Below are 21,230 nucleotides of genomic sequence, written 5' to 3'. Positions count from 1 at the left end.
CAGATGTTGCAGTTGGGAGTAAAGTTACAGCTTAGGAATGGCCTGCATTCCATCCAAAGTTTCAGAGGTTTTATATGTGAGCCACTGTAGCATATGCAAGGGGTGTTAAATGCATTAGAAGATAATGGCATATGGATTCATTTGAAAGATAGTTTTTTTTTAACCCAAACAGAGATACAATTTAATAAATAAAACCAGAAAGATCAGGTCAAATAATGCAGATACGTTAATGGCTCCAAACCTGTGTTCACTGTCTGGAAGGAGCCACGGGCCCTGCCTAGACTCTGCTGGAAATGAGTTTCTGTGGCGGTGTTGGATTGCAGACAGGAGTCGGAGGTCAGCAGGTGGGAGCAGGCAAAAAGAGACCTCATGGGGACCAGTGGAGACACAGAACTATGGTGTCGGGATCAAAGTCACTTGACGTGCAAAGAAAGTTTACATCTCTTGCTTTTATTTCCTTTGGTTTCGTCCCCCACGGATAGTGCCAGACCCATGATGGGGATTCTGGACAGAAAAAAGCAATAAAGTTATGGAGGTGAGAAGCCTCTGAATCTGCTGGTACGGAAACTTGTAACATCAAGATGAATGGCCTTTTCACTACGTGTTTCTTTTTATCCGCAGAGCGTCCCAAGGTCACCTTGATGCCCAAGAACCAGTCTTTCACAGGAGGGTCTGAGGTCTCCATCATGTGCTCAGCAACAGGTTACCCCAAACCCAAGATCGCCTGGACCATTAACGATATGTTTATCGTGGGTTCACACAGGTACTGGGTTTGTATCATGTTCCATGTTTTTATTGAATGAGAAAAGTTGATGAAATTTCCGGATCAAGCAAATCTGACCAAACCTCTCATGTTCAAGGAGGTTTGATGAAAGTCTGAAGCTTTGCATTTGGAGAGCTGACTTGGAAATGTCAAAAAATAATATAAAACGATGACTTTTGAGGTTATAAAGACTAAAATTCAATAATTAGGACCAAGAGCTTTCTAATACTTTGAATTCTTAACTCTGTAACATGATTTAACTCTTCACTTGAAATGGGATAATAAATATTCTGTGGAGGGAAATAGGTGGTTTTAACAGATTTGCTAAAGGCGCTGTCCTGGGTTTAATAGGAAGGAGGGAGGAAGGACACAGAGGTAACTCTAATTAATCACAGTCTGTGCAGATATTCTTAGAAACTTCTCCTATTTTGCATTGAGAGGTATTTTATTCTACTGGATACTTTTTAAAGACATTGCATCTTCTCATGATCAGAGAGAGTAATAAACAAGTGAAATATAAACAGCAAAGTTTCCAGGGACCAGGCTTCCATTACTCTGGGTTTGGCAGGAGGAGGAGGCTCAGGTAGGATCCAGCAAGCTCAGCCAGATTCTTTTCCTAGACTGGTCACAGCCTCTCTGTGTGACAGGAGGCCTCGTGTCTCTCGGGTTCTTATTTGGAGGAACTGTTTATTGGAGCGATTCACAAGAAGAAAAATTGCCAGGGTGCCCATTATAGGGCTTCCATTTAGCGACTGTGATTTTGAGGAAGCTATGTAACCTCTTTGCTCATCTATAAAACAGACATTAATATCACCTAACTTACTGGGTGGTTAGGAAGATTGAGAGATGTCAATAAATATAAAACTCCTGGAACAATCCCCGGCATATGGCCGGTACTGGATACATGACCTAGAACTATCACTATTAATATTATTCTAATTTTGTCTCTGCTTGTGAAATGATGCTATTAATCATTTCTGCAATTGACACCAAAAACAATAACTCGAAAATAGTTGAAAAGGAGGTGCTATAGCATCTCGAAACTCCTCTTACGGTATTTTAATTTTTACTTGCTTTTTGTTTTTTATCGACAGGTATAGGATGACTCCAGAAGGTACTTTATTTATCAAAAATGCAGTTCCTAAAGATGCAGGGATCTATGGTTGCCTGGCAAGTAATTCAGCTGGAACAGATAAAGAGACATCTACTCTAAGATACATCGGCAAGTATAATGAGTCAAAGTCAATTAAAATAGGGTGCATATCTCCTCAAGCAATGTAAAAGTCCCTAATTCTGGGAATAAGTTGTACTTAATATTATAATTTATTATTTATTTTTCCATATGAAAGAGAGGGGGGAAAGGAGACACAAACGTAACTCTAAAAAGTTAAAGCAAATATTAAATTAACTTAGGTTAAAAGTTCAAGGAGTAAATAGCTTTGTCAGCCAAGAAACACTAAAGAAAATTCCAGATTATGAAAGAATTCCAGATTGTCCAGAAAATTCTCCTTTTATGGTTCATCCATTTTTGTCAATATGCCACTTTCAAATTAATAAATTCTTTATCCCTTCTAGGTTACTTCAAATTCCATTTTGTATTTTCTATTAATATTCAAAATTATACAGATGTTATTTTCACTTATAATTTCTTTCTTCCAAACTCAAACATTTACTAAAGGTATATTTTGTGACAATTATGTCACATTTTTATTTAATTTGGTATATATACATGTACCACTATATATAAGCATATATATATATATATATATATATATATATATTATTGGTGCATTGTAATCTCACATCATAATGTAATTCAGAGTGCTAGTGACATCCATGCACACAGCACTTGGTGTTCCCTCCCTCCCCTTCTCTATACATGGTGTTGAGATTGGCATTGCTGATTTCACGTATGTATATACCATCAGCATTAATTTGGCTTTTGTAGTTAAATAAAGGGCAAAAGCATCCTCTGCTCCCAATCAGGTTATAAGTTGTGAATAATTACTAGCTAACAATCCAGCCTTTCATGCACTCTTTTTTTTTTGGTATGGGGAATGTCTTACTCAAGCTCACTTGGCCTCACTCACAGTGAGATGTGAAGCTGGCAGCGTGGAGGGAGGCGTGTAAAGCGCCACAGTATGAGACAGAGAACTGCAAGTGGCATAGAGGATGGTGGGACGGGGGAGCCAACGTACCATATGTATTGAACCTGAGATCCCGGAAAGAAGTGATCTTATTGACAGAAAACGAGAAAGCACATGGGAAGTTTATAATGGAAGCTGAGACGTCATTGAATTAGAAATAACAGAAGATGGAAGGGGAGCAAACAGATGGGGACATGGAACAAGTGGTTGGCACAGAATTGTGCATTGCAGAAAAAGAAATTTTTGGTTCATTCACACAGAAACCAAAATATTCAACATGTTCATTCAGTAAGTTAGGCATCCAGGGTATGAAAAGTGCTGTGCTAGAGACTGCGGTGTAGATCACGGTAGTTCTTACCTTTCAAGAGCATGCGCGTTGGGAGTTACATAAAGTAACATGATAAAGCAGAGGGACAAGTACCCTGGTAGGAGGTTGGCAGGAGAAAGATGAGATTCTGACTGGGGAATTTGCGAAGAGTTCTCTAGGGAGACAGTGTTAAGCCCAGTCTGGGAGAAGGAGTGCAGTTTGAAGAACTGTGGCAGGGAGCAATTCAGGAAAAGGAAATGTAACAAAGGCAGAAAGACAGGAGAGTAAATGTGTTGTGTTTGGGCTCCAATGTAGGTCTGTATCTTGTGGTTAGCAATAAAGTATAACGAAGGGTAAGGTTAAGAAGAAAGTTCGGTGCCAGTTTATGATCTTTGAAAGCCAAACTATGGAATTTGAAATCACTGAATGTTTTCTAGCAGAGGAGTGGCATGTTCTTTGAGACATTAATCTTTAGTTTCATTTAAACCTCCCTCAGTTGCCGGGCGTGGTGGCAGATGCTTGTCACCGGAGACGGAGACAGGAGGATCGTGCAGGTTCGAAGCCAGCATCGCTGTAGCTTAAGAGACCCTGTTTCCAAATAAAATCTAAAATAGGTCTAGGAGTGTAGCCTGGAGGGAGAAGGGTTCCAGGAACCCCAGTACCACCAAAAAAAAAAAAAACCCCAAAACCTCCGTCAGTTGGAGTCAGGAAAATGTTCAGTTAAGAGTAAATATGTGAGTGCTGCTTTAGTTAACAGGATAAAAAAATAATAAAAGAAAACCAAAGTAAGGAATGTGTTAGAGAGCTAAGAAAAATACATGATATATTAGGGGACATCGATACTTAGCATCACAGAGAAAAGTAGAGTCAACACTGAGAGATTGTACTTATGGGTGCAAAATTTAACCTTGGCTGCAAAATCTCCCTCTGTAGTTAGACATAAATAGCCTTAGCACACATGGGAAACATTATTAACAAATTCATCGGTAGTTGTATTATCCACAGGTCTTAATTTAGCCAAGTCGGTCTTATCTTCATCCCTCTTCTGACTTAGTTTTATTCCAATTATCACTCTCTCTGCTCTGCGAGTCCTACTGCTACACGATGCATTCGGCTTTTCAAGACTTTCCTTTCTTTATAAAGTCCTTTCAATTAATTTCCTAATATTTTCATTTATTGGTGCATTGCAAGGATTCAGCCTGGTGAGGTCCAAGTGCTAAGTACATCTATGCACACAGCTCTTTGTGGTTTTCCCGTCACATTTCTCCCTACTCCCTTTCCTCCCTCCCCACATGAGTTAGCGAGATCGATTTACCTGTTGCTGGAGTATTATTTGAACTACCCTAAAATTTTTGGAAGTTGTTATAATAATCGTTTGGTGTTTTGGTCATTATTTTGGCCCAATATCCTTTTTCTTGGTGGGGGGAGCTGAATAACTAAGATCTTTTCATTAGACATATCTACCTTCATGCACATTTTATGAGTTTCTTTATAATTGCAAACACTACTGAAATAGCTATCTGAAGCTAAAGACTGTAACTTTTCTTCTGATCCATTTAGCAGGCATAAACAAGGTCACCTGGTATTGGACTAGATGCTCACTGTTTGCATTCTTGTTTTTTCTTTTCCAGAAGCCCCAAAGTTGATGGTGGTGCAGAGTGAACTCTTGGTTGCCCTTGGGGATACAACTGTGCTGGAATGCAAAACCTCTGGTGTTCCTCCACCTCAAGTTAAGTGGTTCAAAGGTACATTTCTCAAGTGTGTTCATATCTGCTTCACTTAGTTTTGTTTTCTTTCTTTTTTTTTAATGATTTGTTAAAAATTTGTTTTGGTGTGTGACTTAGCAGCCCCATAAAATGTGTTTATGATCTCACTGGAGACAACAGTTAAAAATTCTGAACTCTAAATTTCAGGATTTGACATCTGGTATGGATTACAGGACCATGAAAATCAAAGCAGGAAAAGTCTGCCTTTGCTAATCCAGCTGAACATTCTCTTTGTTAGTTTAGGATTGTTTCCTGTAGAAAATTGTCCAAGAATACTCGGTTAGCGTTTAAAATAGTTTCACTGATTTTAGTTCAGTTTTCTTAGAGATGATGATGGCTTTTGCTGTTAAAAAGTGTTCTCAATCCTCAAGGATGGTTTCTTTAAAGTGCTCAACTAAAAACACACACTGAAGCCTATAGGAAATTGAAAGATAAATGTTAAGTATTCAGCTCTACCACACATGGTAGATGCTTGTACCAAGTATAGAAATTATCTATGTTTGTAACATAAAGATCACACCTCTGTGATTCTATAACAAACAAGCAATAAAAGAACTCCTGGACTTTGAGAAAAGGCACTCGGATCCTGGTCTAGGTTCAGATGCTGACAGTAGTTATTACTGTAAAAACCTCTGCTTCAGTTCTTTCAGTTTATGAGGAAAAAAAAATTCTGCAAACACCCTAACAGGGAGGTTGCTAGGATTATCGAGATGCTGTTTGCAAAATAGTTTTTAATCTTCAAATGAAAAATGCAGAATAGTACAAAGCACTATTGTTATGATTCTGTTTGTTAAATCATAGACATTCCCATGGCAACAGGTTGATGTCATAATCACAAAATTATGAATTCACCCTGCGTTCAAACTCTTAGGGAACATGAGGTGAAAGGAAAGGCTTTATGTAGAAAACAAATATTTTTTAAATAATATGAATCAAAACAAAAAGAAAAACTAGAAAATCATGGCATTTTTATAGTTTTTTCTATTAAAAGAAATGAATGTAAACTGCTTTTACTTATTTAAAATACCTAAATCTAACAGAAACTAATTTTACTTATGAAAATACTTAAATCCTTGAATTTGTGATGAAGTAGATATCCATTTTCAAATTCTTATTATAATTAAATAAGAGTGAAGAATATGTCATGAAGACTTTTTAAAAATGTGATTCAGTAGTTTATGATGAAAATAAAAATTTGATAGAGTACTCCCGTGTGCTAATTTCTCTGTCTGTGGGTAAGAGAATCACATAGAAAGCCTTTTTTCTCTCTCAAAGTGGGACTCTTCTCCTGAGAAGTTTAGTGTTTATGCCAGTCTTTGTCCCACAAATATCTTGGAAACTAAAGGAGTAGGTGGGAATCCATGCAGCCACAATGTGGAAGATTCTAGAATTCATCTATTAGTTTCTTCTCTCAGTAGCAAATATTGCAGTTCGGTGGATCCAGTAAATAGCATCTCATTTTCCTGTCCAAGGGAAAAACTAACAGAGATAGGATATGAGCAGCAGATACTTATAGACCATGTTGAAAGACATATTCCCAATATCCATCAATAATGGCTGAGCCTCCCAAACCCCAGATCAGGCCATCCTCCTTCCTAGATACACATAGAACATTTAATGCCCAAAGTAGGTCAGGAATACTATTAAATACCATTGGAAAAGTAAAAAAATTAAAAAATAAAATCCATGGGATCAGATATTGGTGTTAAAAATGTTTTTAATTATATTTATTTAATCTAGATCGGTAGTTCTTAAAGTATAGTTTGAAATCCTTGGGATTCCTCAATTCTTTCAAGGGATCTACAAGATCGAATCTATATTCAAAACAATACTCAGATGTTGTTTGTCTTTTCTACCTCATTGTCTCAGGAGTGAATAGTGGAGATTCTGGGTTACATGATGTGTGATAGCCAATAAAGGAAAAGCAGAATCAAATAGGACCACTCGGCTGTCTTCTATTAAACTTGACATTAGACACTATGGAAATTTGCAAAAAATGTGAAACAGTGCCATTCTTCCTACTAAATTTTTTTTTGTTTTGGAAAACGTTATTATTTCACAAAATCTGTTTATTATATTAAAATATCATGAGTTTATTGTTAACTAAGTTAATGCATAGCCTTTTAAATTTCTCCGATTAAATTCTGAAATACATAATCCAATTAAATGTAATGCACCTACAGAAAAATTAATTGGGGTCCCCAGTGATTTTTAAGAGTATACTTAAGGGATCTTGATCAAAACATTTTTGGTAATTGCTTAATTATCATCGACGGTTTGAAATTCTGCCAGAAATAGTGATCTTTTTGTTCGTCCTAAATCGGCCGAGGCCAGGAATGAATTTAAAACTAAAAGAACACCCTCCTCATTGAAAATTATTATTAGATCCTATAAAAATATCAGAAAATGTTATATGTTGTACTATGTATCTTACATGCTAATCATATTTAATATTAAAACTAAGCCGGGTGTGGTGGCACAAACCTGTAATCTCAGTACTTGTGAGGCTGAGACAGGAGGATCACAAATTCAAGGACAGCCTGAGCAGATTAGTGAGGCTCTCATCAACCTACCAAGACCCTTTTTCGAAGTAAAAACAAAATAGGGCTGGGACTGTAGCTCAGAGGTAGAATGCCCATGAGTTTAATCCCCAATACCACACACACAAAAAAAGAAAAAATAATTCTAAATAATCCCTATTTTATTTTCATCTAAAATTTCTGTATTTCTCTATGGCTTCTCAAGAATTTGATAACTAATTTTCAATAGACATCAAAAAAGAAAAGACCATCAGAATGAACAAAATGAGCCGGGCCTGGTGGCGCACGCTTGTAATCCCAGCATTTGGGAGGCTGAGACTGGAGGATCACAGTTCGCAGACAGCCTCAGCTGCTTAATGAGGCCCTTTGCAACTCTGTGAGACCCTGTTTCAAAATAAAGAATAAAAGAAAAGTAGGCCTGGGGGTATAGCTCGGAGGTAGAATGCCCCTGGGTCCATCCCCAGTACCGCAAAAAATAAATGAATAAATAAATAAATTGGTTTTTAAAAACAACAAAACGCAAACTTGATTGAACTAGTGTTTTCCCATTTACATTTTGTTTCATGACTAACATTTTTATTTTGAAAAAAAAGTTACTAGCAAAGGTCTTCATTTCATCCTCACAAATGTTCTATCCTCAGGAATATAAGGATATAAGGGAGAAAAAAACCCTCCACAAATCTCAATGCATTTCAGCTCAAACATTTCAATCTTTAATGAACATCAAGGTCACGTCTCATTCTCCTTTGGTGTGAGAAAAGTGTACGTCAACGTCATCTGCTTTTATTTATTAAAATTTCCCAGGGGCACATAGACATAGCTTTAGCTGCGCTTCTCTCAAGTGGTATGTAGTACCCAGCTTAAAAAGATGACTGGGGGTTTTAAATATTTTGGAAATACTTTGCTTTTGGCACTGATGATTGCTAATGCATTTTTATTTTACTTAGAGCTTCTTTGACCTCCTCTCCTTTGGAAAATTATATAAACAAAAAGAGAATTGTTGTTCTAAGTCTGTTTTTTTGGTGCTATTTGCAGTGTCCTAGAGAATTCCTAGTCCTTGGGTTACTAAGTAACTGAAGTACTGGTGTTCCTCAGACCCAGGGCCCATGGCTGATTTGTGACAGTCTTCTCAGACTTGACGTGTGGGGATGCTGTATAACCTGGAGGACGATGGCCCTCAAAACTCGTGGAAGATTTTAGCATCTCCACATGTTTTATATCATCCCTTAGAAAACAAAAAACAATGCAGACACTGAGCCGGCACTAAATATCCAGGACTGTGTACTTTTTGATGACACTGGTCATCCTGGTTAATTTTATTCTTTGGACAGGAGACCCCCAGGAAGAAGAAGAGAGTAAGAGGTACAGCCTAAATCACAGCTTGGTTGAAGCATTGTTACCTTCAAATAGAAGGCATTCTTGGGGGATTTGAGGTCCTACGGGGACATATAACATATATAGGTAACCCAGAAATAACTATCCTCTCTTGGTCCATCTTGTCTTCAAGTTGAGGTCCAACTCCATATGTGGTCTATCTCTCACACATTTATTTCCTATCTGCTTCTTCCAAAACTACGTTAATTCCAAAATTCAGGGGTTATTTTTTTTTCAGTACTGGGGATGGAATCCAGGGTCATTCTACCGCCAAGCTACACCACCCCCAGCCCTATTTTTTATTCTTTATTTTGAAACAGGGTCTCACTGAGTTGCAAAGGGCCTCACTAAGTAGCTGAGGCTGTCCTCAAACTGCGATGCTCTTGTCTCACTCAGCCTCCCAAATACTGGGATTACGGGCGTGCACCACCACGCCCAGCTCAACATCCAGGGTTTTAATAAATAATACAGACTTTAGTTGAGATGTCCTGTGAGATAATATTTCCCAGGATAAAACCTCTCTGCCTCCATCAGAATTTTTTCAGCCGTTTTTCTTTCTTCTCCCAACAAGCTTTCCCTGTCCTCTCCAGGTACCCTGTGGTTCCTTCCCCTCGGCCATTCTTAGAACATTCTTCACCCGCGTATGCTTCTTATAAGACAAACTCTAACTGACAGCCTTCAGCAAAACAAAAGCTGGTCATTAGCCAAAGGAAGAATACCTGTCGCCAGGCGTGGTGACACACGCTTGTAATCCCAGCATTTGGGAGGCTCAGACAGGAGGATTGCGGCTCCCTGACAGCCTCAGCTACTTAGTGAGGCCCTTTGCAACTCAGTGAGACCCTGTTTCAAAATAAAGAATAAAAGGCTAAGGGTGTAGCTTAGAGGTAGAATGCCCCTGGGTTCCATTCCCAGTACCACACACACACACACACACACACACACACACACACACACACACACAGAATACCTACCCTTAGCCTCTTGGGCATTTCTGCGCAAGTGATCCTGCCACGCAGATGACAGGCACCCCTTCAGCCCTCGTGTCCCATTCCCTGCTTACCTGATGTAGCCACCGTGATGGCTGCCAGCCTTTCCCAGTTCTCCAACACAGCTTCAAAGAGCTCCTTCTTAGGTACAGATGCAGATATAAGAAAGAAATAGTTGTGAGTCTTTAAAAAAATTATATCGATGCATTATGTTTATACACAATGATGGTATTTATTGTTACATATTTATTCATGTACATGACATAATTTAGTTGATTTTATTCCCCAGCAAAGCCAACCCCTTTGCAGAAGGAAATATTTGTACACAGTTGACTTCTGGGTCCTATTCTAGGCCATAGAAAGTGCCTGTGTTGGGCAACACTCTTGTACCTAGAAAGGTTGCAATCAACTTTACTCAGGCGTTTTGAAATCAATCGATAGGTGAGTTAGCCATCTATGTACGTCAGCGTCTAATGTTTTCCTGTTTGTTTTGACTTAGGGGATCTGGAGTTGAGGCCCTCGGCATTCCTTCTGATTGACCCTCTCTTGGGGCTTTTGAAGATTCAAGAAACACAAGATCTGGATGCTGGTGACTATATGTGTGTAGCTATCAACGATGCAGGAAGAGCAACCGGCAAGATAACTCTAGATGTTGGCTGTAAGCATTGGATCAGATAAACAAATTTGTTTCAAAATTAATCTGCTCTATTCTATGTTTAATAACCATGAAACAATTTGGCAGAAATTTATGTCAGAATGGCTAAATTTGAGTTGAGCATTTCAGATGATTAATATACTAATTATAGCACTTAGTAGGTACTCTCTATAAACCATTCATCGTGCCAAGAACTTTTTTTTACATAAACTAAAAGTTTTTTTTCAAACAGTTCCAAGTTCTTACTTTCAATTATACAAATCCATAGAAGCTGAAAAATTCCTTAAATTCTGCTAGTTTATTTCCTGTGTCCTAGTTATAAAGTTCTAAAATGTATAGTATTAAATGGTGACACATATCAAGATTTGGAAGTAATCAGTGCAATAAATTTCAGAAAATCAACATGACTTCGTGCATTTAGAGGAGTATTTCCTAGTTAAGTGGATCGTTGTGGCAATGACTTCTGAAAGATTTTCATTCTAAGCAGCTTTAGAGAGAAACATTTTGTCTAGAAGTCTGGACCTTCTTTCTTTTTTTAATTGGTGCATTGTGTTCATATAATGGGATGCAAGATGGTAGAGACACACATGCACACATCACCCAATTAGCCCCTTCCCAGTTCCCACCCCATTTCCTCCCTCTCCCTCCTAATGTTTGGCTTAGTGATTGACATATGTTTGTTTAAGTACATCATGTGCATTAGAGAATTTCCCTCTTCCCCCCTCCCATCCCCTCAATTAGGTCACCTTATTTGCTCATCTATAGAATCTCCTTCTTCATCTAGAGTTCCTCCTTTGACCCATTTTCTTCCTGCCTTTTGCCTATTAGGGAGAATATCCAATTTCTTATTTTTTGTGACTGACTAACCTCACTTAGCATAATGTCCTCCAGTTCCATCCATTTTCCTGTAAATTGCATTATTGTGTTTTTCTTTATGACTGAGTAAAATTCCATTGTGTACATATCCCATAGTTTTGTAGCTCATTCATCTGTTGATGGACATCTTGGCTGGTTCCATAGTTTGGCGATGGTGAATTGAGTGCTATGAACATAGATACGCATGCATTAGTTTGGTAGTTTGGTTTCCTTTCTTTTGGGTAGATACCCAGGAGTGGTATTGCTGGATCATATGGTAAGTTCATTCCCATTCTTCTGAGGATCCTCCATACTGTATGGACCTTCTTTCTTCAGTTTGCTGTAATCCATATTCACCGAATAGAACTCGTATTGATCATTAAGGACTCAGTTTGTCCCAGGGTTCTGGGTCATTTTTCATGGACGCATCATACACAGTGATGTTTCTGTACCTCCTCCTGATGCAATAAACACAAAGAGCGGGATCAAGCTCCAATGCTTCTTGGCCAGACCTAGGATCTGGTGGAGAAGACTGCCTCTGTGGGCCCCAAAAAAGATCTGAAAAAATAGGTCCAAGACTCATTCCAAAAACTTTTCATGTGTTATCTCATTAAATCTTAATAATAACACTAAAAGGGAGATGCCATAATTATGTCTGTCTGTTATGTAGACAAGGAAACTGAGGCTTAAAAAGGCTAAGCATCTTGATCGGCATCTTCATCACAGCTAGGGAAGCACTGAGCTCTGAGTTGAAAGACTACAGGCTTCATCATTCTGTCACATATTGTCATTTTCCTATCGAGAGTCATCCATTCTCCCATCAAATGCCTAAGTACTAACATCTGGAGGCCAGAAACTAGACTTTGGCCCTCGACCATACTTTGGAGATGTTGATGACAGCAAAGGTAACAGACGGTACTTCTACTTTATGCTTTTTTTTTAAAATTCACTAGCAATTATTCCCCAGTGTATAAAATGAAGTACCAACTACAAATAACTGTCAGTCATAGGCGAAGGGTACAGAGCGTGCAGGACAACTGTATTGAGTTGTTCAAGAAGTTTAGCTCTCTTTCCTCCTTTGTTTCCCTGTTTCACATCTCCTTTCTAAAAAACTCTATAGAATGTGGTAAAGCTTTAGACAATACTGAGCATGTTTTGCATGGAGAAGTACCTGGAAGATTAATTTTAATAGATAATGAAACATTGACATCTTTTAAAACTTTTAGAACATGCCATTTCATGGCATTATATTTTTTCACTTATGTATATGATGTATGATCATTTTTTATGCCCAAACTGTCTTTAAACATTGAGAAAATGAATTTGAAAAAAAATTAATTCTATTCTCTGAAGTCTTAAAATTAAAATGATATCCCTCTGTACTCGATACTGTGCTTTGTGTAAACTGAAATTTTTTTTTCCCTCCAGGGATGTTTTATGATCTTCTCACCTCTAGGTTGTCTGATGAAGGAACATTATTTCTGGTGGTTATGCCCTTGTGATAAAATCAACAAAGATGAAATCACAATGTCCACTATAAAGTGTGTCTGAGGCACTTCAGGATATGTTTTACATGACTAACTTGTGTGGTTATTAAGAAATATACCTTGGAAATAAGATTGGAAATGCCTGGGTGGGGATACTCTGACTCTATCAGCAGGATGTAAAACACACTAACACTTTTAGACATATAGGGCCCACCTAAGGAGAGTTACCACGTCTGGAATTCTGTTTTAAAGATACATTCTGACTGAAGCATTTCAATTTCCAACATTTTGTCTGCACCTTTCCCTCTTTCCTATATAGGTATTTCATATTTACTTAACATTCTTTCATCATTTTTTGCTCTAGAAGAATAGAGAGATAGCTGGGCATGGTGGCTCATACCTGTAATCTCAGTTTGTGGGAGGCTGAGACAGGAAGATTGCAGGTAGGAGAAAGCCTCAACAACTTACTGAGATTGTCAGCAACTTAGACCCTATTTCCAAACAAAAAATAAAAAGGCTGGGGGTGTAGCTCAGAGGCAGCATGCCCTTGGGTTCAATTTCCAGTAGCAAAAAAAAAAAAAAAAAAAAAAAAAGAAAGAAAGAATAGTCTCTGTCATTATTTCCTGTAAACAGATATGACAAACTTACCCCTTTAAAGTTTATCAAATTCTATTCCTGCTTCTTTGCTTGCTTACTTCTTTGTTTCTGTCTTTTTGATAAGCTCTGTAGCTTCTGGAGTTTCCAGGTTCTCTCCTTTGTTGAGTGATACACCATATAAGGAGTAGAGCTCCTGGTGCCTTGTGCTACATCAGAAGACATCTCAACCAATATTTTGTATTTGTGTTTCATTCTGTATACTGAGATTTAAGATCCTCATTCTCTATAATCCTTTCTAAAACAATGGACTTCTCGACTTTTATTGTAGTCATTATTTTGTTTGTTTCTTTGTGATGCTGGGGATTGAATCCAAGGGGATTCTACCTCTGAGTTATACCCTCAGCCCTATTTTATTTTTAATTTGGAATCGGGGTCTTGCTAAGTTGCTGACAGCCTCACTAAGTTGCTGAGGCTGGCTGCAAACCTGCGATCGTCCTGTCTCAACCTCCCAATTACTGGGATTACAGGAATGTACCACCATGTCTAGCTTATTTAATAATTATTCTGATAGAACAATTAACATAAACTTACTTATTTGCTTACTGTAACCTTGACCATTGTTAACAATTGCTGAATAGCGTAGTATTTAAGTTGGCACCATTCGCGTTTCTATCATGCCTCAGCTATTTCCTTCTTTACCATTAGCTCCTTCTCCTAGCTTACAGAGGCTGATTAGACCTTGCCTGGTCACAGGAAGCCATTGTTACATATGCTAGCAGAGACAGGTTGTGCGTGCCAAGAACTATGCAAATCCCAGTGGAGGTAATGATTTCGGTTTCCACCATTAGGTTTCAGTTTGGGTAGGCAAACACACTACCAAACAAAACTGTCCTCAGAATTTAGATGGTGGTTCAGAGAATCCACTCTGCAGAGAGGGTTGTCTGCCTGACTTTCCTTATCTATAAGATAAGACTATAAATAGTGCCTCTATATTTATTACACTATAAATAGTTTAATAGTGCAATTACAGGTGAATTGTAAAGAGAAAATGGAATGTCCTCTCGGGGTCAGTCATCAGGGCAGTCTTTAGCACTGAAGCTCCTGACGCAGCGTGTATCACGGGGATGAGTATTAACTGCGTATAGAAAGTGGCCCTTTTGATTCTTTGAGTCTTAAACATAATACAGGAAATGCCTAGAGAATGATGACATCGGATTTTAAGTTTAAGCATTGGGCTTTTAATATGAAAGTCACTGTTTCAACTTGACTTCTTTTTAGAAAGGTTTGAGACAAGGACTGAGCTTAGTAGTACATAAAATTATTCATTTGAATTCCAAAATGCTTGGGCATAAATTTAAGTAGTGTATGACTTAAGAAGAAAAACATGCTTTTATCCATAGCATGTGACTCTTTGGGCTTTTGGATTGTTTTTACGGGCCTATTACCTCACATCAACAATACTAGATCAAAAAATAATAAAAGGACTGCTTAATATTATTCATAAGTTCTAGCTTCTTATAATGAGCGTCCCTTTTCCTATTTTTCATTATCATGGCTTTAAGTTATGGACATTTCAGGTCAACAGGGAAAGTTTTACCAATGCTTTTTTATCCTTTGTAAGAAGGAATTGTGAAGTCATTTGGAAGCAAAGAGGATTGGCTACATCAAACAAAAAGTTGGCTGGGCCACAGTCTTATTCTCTCATTCCACACCACACAGGGTTTGAGTCTTAGACTATGGTTTCATGTTTTGTGGTTTGGTAGAACCAAAGAAATGTGTCTAGTCATTTCAGGAAAGAAAATTTTGGACTAACATAATTCAAGAATTACTGTAGGGGGAAATATATAGACAGAGAATAATTTTTTTGTGTGAATAGTACTGGGAGTTGAACTGAGAGGCATTTTACCTCTAGGCTACACCCCTCACCCAGGGCTTTTTATTTGTCTTAGTTTGGAAACAGGGTCTCACTTTGTTGCTGAGGCTATCCTTGAGTCCTCCTGTCTCAGCCTTCCAAGTACTGGGATTACAGGTATGGACCACCACACTGGGCTGAGAGAATATGGAATAGGTTTTAGAACAGGATTTATGATTTTTCTGTCTTCAGAGTAATGGATATGTTCACCATCCACCCAATGTAACTCCCTTGGTGACTGTGTTGTCCATACTGGGGAGTCAAAAGGACTTAAGAGGCTTCCTGACTGAGTTAGAATTGTTCATTTTTGAGGTTGGCTTCTCATCGGTGCCATCTTGGCTGCTTACCCAGGGCTTGGTATTCTCATTTGCCTTGTTCGCAGTGCCAGTGCTCATATTCCCTGACTTGTGCTTTTTCTGCATCTGAGGCTTTTTGCAAAGCTGCTTCAAAGTAGACAACTTCTTCTATCTTGAGTTTTGTGATGCAATGTAAGCTTTGTTTATCCTTTTTTACTCCAGAAAAAAAAAAGGTTTTTATAGCTTGCTTGCTTTCTTCCTTCTTTTTCTTCCTCCTCTACTTCTACTACTTCTTCTCCTCCTCCTCCTCCTCCTCCTCCTCCTCCTCCTCCTCCTCCTTCTTCTTCTTCTTCTTCTTCTTCCTCCTTCTCTTCTCTCTCTCTCTCTCTCTCTCTCTCTCTCTCTCTCTCTCTCTCTCTCTCTCTCTCTCTGTGATACTACATATTGAACTCAGGGGCATTCTACCTTCATGCTACACTCTTAGTCCTAATTTATTTTTTATTTTAAAACAGTGGCTTACTAAGTTGTGGAGGGCATCATTAAGTTGCTGAGGCTGGCTTCAAACCAGTAATCCTCCTGTCTCAGCCTCCCTAGTTTACAGAAATGTGGCACCATTCCTGGCTGCCTTCTTACCCATAATTTTATAATTTCTTACTTACTCTTCAACTTTTAGAACTTACCTTTCTCTCTTCATCAAATACTCTGTTCTCTGACCTTAATTTGCAATTATTCTCAAATTTAAATTTCTCTAGCTCAAAAATGTTAGATACATGGCACAAGAACATGATATTGAACAAGGATATAATTTAAGAGTAAATACTTTTAAGCTTGTCAGATAGTGATTATTAAAGAAAACTTCTGGTATAAATCAAGCTCAGTTGAAAGTTCAGCCAGAGGGCGTGAATTTTGGAAGATATCAAAAATATTATATTACAAGGCCAACTTATTTATAAGAAAGTTTTAAAATTTAAGCAGTATGACATAAACTAAAATTGAAAGCAAAATTCCAAAATGAAAGATTGTCTTTACTTAAGATTACCTTGATTTAAATTCCCTGTCATTATATCATCTATTAATTTAAGGAACTATTTAAACTTCTGATTGTTTATAAAGCAAAAAAGACACACCTGCTACCTCTCTATGGGACAGGATTGACTATGGGGTATATTTACAATGTTTTATGAAAAATAATTCGATTTAAATTCAACCTGTTGACAATGAAATTTATATTTAGTGTGCCCATACACCATAGAAATGATGTTTTTGTTTATTTTTAATATCTTCCAGCACCACCAGTTTTCATCCAAGAACCTGCTGATGTGTCTATGGAAATTGGCGCCAATGTGACATTACCCTGTTATGTTCAGGGTTATCCAGAGCCAAAGATCAGATGGCAAAGACTGGACAACATGCCAATTTTCTCAAGACCTTTCTCAGTTAGTTCCATCAGCCAATTGAGAACAGGAGCTCTCTTTATTCAAAGTAGGTTATAGAAAATATATTTTATACAAATGTGCATATTTATATCTCGCGAATAGGTCATACTGTACTTGCTTGAGTTATGATAGTTACAAAATTACAGTCATCCCCACTTTTAAAATCTTTCCTTCTGTTCAAAAAATTAAAACCACACTCTTTATAGAGTCAGAGTTTCAGCCTCTGACTCTATCCACACAACCTATAACTAAGTACCCCATATCATCTTGAACTATCCCACCCTGATTGCCCCCAATACCACCTTTAATTACAAGTGTTTTGCAATAACCTTTTTTCTCCTTTTTTGGTAACTTTTTTTATTTTAATATTTTATAAGTGACAGCTTGAACTTTTAAGGTAAATAGGTGCATGGTCCAGTTTTGTAGCAAATTATGTGATTATAATACACAGCTGTTTTTTTTCACTTTGATTTAGAAGTAGTCTAGGTTTCCATCAATAATTTTTTAGCTAAAATTTCTCTTGTTCTTCAGTCTGTAAATACAAAGACCATTACGTCATGGAACATGCTGTTTTCATAGTGCATGATTTGAAATAATTACAAATATACAAATAAGAAAAAAGCAGTGCCAGTGAACAGCAGTAAAAATCTCTTATTTTATTGAAAAATATCTACATCTTTGCTCAACCTACATAGCAAACATTACTTTAATATCTAACATGTAGGAAAAATAAATGAAAGCAATTTATAAGTAAAATAATATGTAATTCAATATGTAAATACTCTGGCAATTTCTACTCAATATTCATATACATTTATGTAGAATTACCATGAATGTTTGTTTTTAATAACAGCTCAGATGCAGTTGGATACAGGAATATGGAATTTATGACTCCCAAGTTCCAACCTGCTACAGTGATTTTCCAAAATGGTGAATCATTTTTGCTCAAGTTCCAACTTTCTTCTACATAAACAAAATTAAGCTAGAACAAGCCTACTAATTATTGATTATTGATCAGTGGGCTAATTACTAATTAAGCAAATTTATAATTAGGTAATTATAAATAGAGATCAAATTTACAAAGTTTCAGTAGAACCTCCAAAGTTCTTGATGGATATGGGCTAATCGTTTTTTCTGTGAATGTACTTCAGGTTTTCTCTGGAGTTTGTCTACCTAGTACCAAGTAGACTCTGCCACATACTAGACAACTAAGAAGTCTTCCTTTCCAATGTCCAGCCGCCCTTAAAGTGGTACCAGAGTTTCCAGTTGGTGGTGCAGTTTCCCATTCTTTCACAGACCAAGGTTTTACAAGCTTTTTCTTTTTTTTTTTCTTCAAGCCAAGTTTTTACATTTGTAATCCATTATGTCTGTTTTGCCTTTTCTGTCCCCCCGCCCCCCACTCTTTAAGGTACAGCTCAGGTATTACCTGGGATGTGAATCTCTGACTCTCTCACCATCAGTCACTACTGTTTCTTTGCATCCACAGCTCATTGTTTGAAGCCCACAGAGCATCTGTCACACTCTGCTGTGATGGCTGCCTCTCTGTGTCTCCTTCCCTGGAATGGGACCTAGCTGGATGCAGTACCATGATTCTCATCCACAGATCTCAGCACTGTGCCTGGCAGGTAGTTAAGGCTTCCTAGGTGGCATAGAATGAATAAATGAGTTCTTCTTTTTATAGACTTATGGGCAAGTGATAAAGGAACCTATATTTGTGAGGCTGAAAACCAATTTGGGAAGATCCAGTCGCAGGCAACGATAACAGTGACGGGACTTGGTAAGATCAATGAAGTGTCTAGACACCACACTCCTCAAAACCCTTAATTCCTTTTACTGTATAGTCTTCTTTGTGAGCCCTTTTTATTTTTTGCAAACCAGGTAAAGATCTGATTACTAGACTAGAATTTTGTCCTGTACCCCATTTTATATTTCATTGAATCTTAGAACTGCAAATAACCTTAGAGATCATTTTTTCTAGACTCCTCATCTTCCATTTGAAGAAATGAAGGGCAATTTAAATTAATTGCTTTAATTCTAAGGGCTTTACATCATGATGTGAGACTATAATGCACCAATAAAAGCACATTTAAAGAATAAAATACCACTAAAAAAAGTAAGCACGCATATTGTAGTGGTGGAGTTTTTTCTTGTGAATTGCTTTCATTTGTCATTTTTGTTCATATGGATATGATATGAAGTAAGACTAAAATATTGTGTATCTCCAAGGAGTAAAACATTTGATTCAACGTCATTTATTGAATGTTCTCCTGTTGATTTTAACACATGACCATTTGCTCATGTGTTGAGTTTATATTCCTAGTCTATTTTTTAGAATTCTTTTTTTTTCATGAATACTGCCTTGTTTAACTCATTGAAGCATTTAATGTGATTTTTATTTATTTTTATTTTTTTATTTTTTGGTGGCACTGGGGTTCCTGGAAGCCCTTCTATCTCCAGGCTACACTCCCAGACCCCTTCTAGATATTTTATTTATTTGGAAACAGGGTCTCTTAAGCCAGCGTGGCTGGCTTTGAACCTGCGCAATCCTCCTGTCTCCGCCTCCCAAGCACAGGGATTATAAGCGTGCGCCACCATGCCGGCCAAATGTGGTTTTTAAATATGGCAGTGCATACTTCCACTAATAACCTTATATAAAAATTTCTCAGTGTGTCTTCCTTCATTTGTCTGTATATACCTCAATTGTCTAAGTAAAATCTCTTAGAAATTTGGCTTTTATTTACATTTAATTTATTCACTGATTTCTACAAAAAGGACATATTTATAGGACTTTACTATTTCTGTCCTTGCGAGTCCAACCTTGTTTATTTGCTTGAGCTATTATCAGGGCCTTTCCTTCCCACTCCTCCCTGTCCATTCAGTTTTCACATAAATGTCTTCCCACCCTGAAATCCATCTTAGAATTTCACTTTTCTACTTACAAATGCCGTGGGTCACTCTCCATTTGTCTAGCAGATACATTGCTGTTATTTTGCCTTGATGTTTCTGGCCTCTCTTGCCATAGACAATACTTTGATAGTCTTTACTTCAGTGTTACCTATCCTTCTGCCATCCCTCTGCTTCAAAAGATTATTTATTTCTACATACAAATTAATACTTACTTTTATTTAAAAACTGTGTTCCCAAAGGCTCAGATTCTTTATGCCATGACTAGGTCTTGACCTATAAAATAGTTTGCCTTCCTGTGGGTGAGCTAGAGCGGAAAGTGCTTGTTCCCTCTCATCTAGTGGCCCCACTCATTGGAATCAGCCCTCCCGTGGCGAACGTCATTGAAGGACAGCAGCTAACATTGCCCTGTACTCTGCTGGCTGGAAACCCCATTCCAGAACGTCGGTGGATTAAGAATTCAGTCATGGTAAGAACATCTTAAATGCATGCATTTATATTTCTCATTTTCTCGAGTAAGAAGTAATGTATTCCAAATAGTGAAATAAACATGTAAAAATGTGTCTTGTAAGGATACCAGAATTTTTCTTTATTGTTAACATGTTTCCACCATTCTTATTATAATCAAGAAATTAAGAAATGACCAGTAGTATAATTTTCCTAATTTCACATTAAATTCGTTCTCCTTAGAATCTGTCAAAACTGAAGCTCGTCTTGCTTTCATAGCATTTGACTCTTTTTATACCCTTCTCTGTAGTACATTATAAAATGTTAATATTCCTGCACAATTATTACATTTTCTATATTAATCTTTTTATGATTGACTTTAAATAGTATTTATCATGAAGTGTTTAAGAATGCAATTTGTAATATGTCATTGTTTTTTAGTATAACTTTTTGTGTGTGGGAAATGCTAGGGGTTGAACCCCGAGGCACTCTACCTCTGAGCTTTACTTCCAGGCCTCTTTTATTTTTTCCTGTCTCAGTCCCCTAAGTGCTGAGATTACAGATGTGTGCCATCCCATCCAGCTAGTGTGTAACTTTTATGAGAGGATATAGAGAATTTTTAATTCTTCAAAGATTTTTCTAAACATGCTGTCTATGGCAGTACATTTTCATCTTGTTCAGAGCATTTTTTCAAGCATGGAGACTCATTCTCTTCAGGCACTCCTCATGAGAAGTAAATTAACTCCATGTAAGAAGTT

The 21,230-nt window shown here is 37.5% G+C and overlaps 1 protein-coding gene across 1 annotated transcript in view; it reads left to right on the top strand.

The window, feature by feature from the left end:
- HMCN1 (hemicentin 1) overlaps window positions 1-21,230 on the top strand; it is a gene marked incomplete at its 3' end in the record, with an annotated part of 469,132 nt that overhangs the window by 216,620 nt on the left and 231,282 nt on the right. The window contains exons 12-18 of the mRNA XM_080699395.1: window positions 622-763; window positions 1,858-1,985; window positions 4,849-4,962; window positions 10,383-10,541; window positions 16,973-17,167; window positions 18,803-18,898; window positions 20,367-20,494. Of these exons, the coding sequence (XP_080555521.1) occupies window positions 622-763; window positions 1,858-1,985; window positions 4,849-4,962; window positions 10,383-10,541; window positions 16,973-17,167; window positions 18,803-18,898; window positions 20,367-20,494 (962 nt within the window). The remainder of the gene's footprint in view (window positions 1-621; window positions 764-1,857; window positions 1,986-4,848; window positions 4,963-10,382; window positions 10,542-16,972; window positions 17,168-18,802; window positions 18,899-20,366; window positions 20,495-21,230) is intronic.

This window comes from Muscardinus avellanarius (genome assembly GCF_963383645.1).
Source record: "Muscardinus avellanarius genome assembly, chromosome: 7".
Classification (NCBI taxonomy): domain Eukaryota; kingdom Metazoa; phylum Chordata; class Mammalia; order Rodentia; family Gliridae; genus Muscardinus; species Muscardinus avellanarius.
This window is presented reverse-complemented; position numbering and strand designations above follow the sequence as displayed.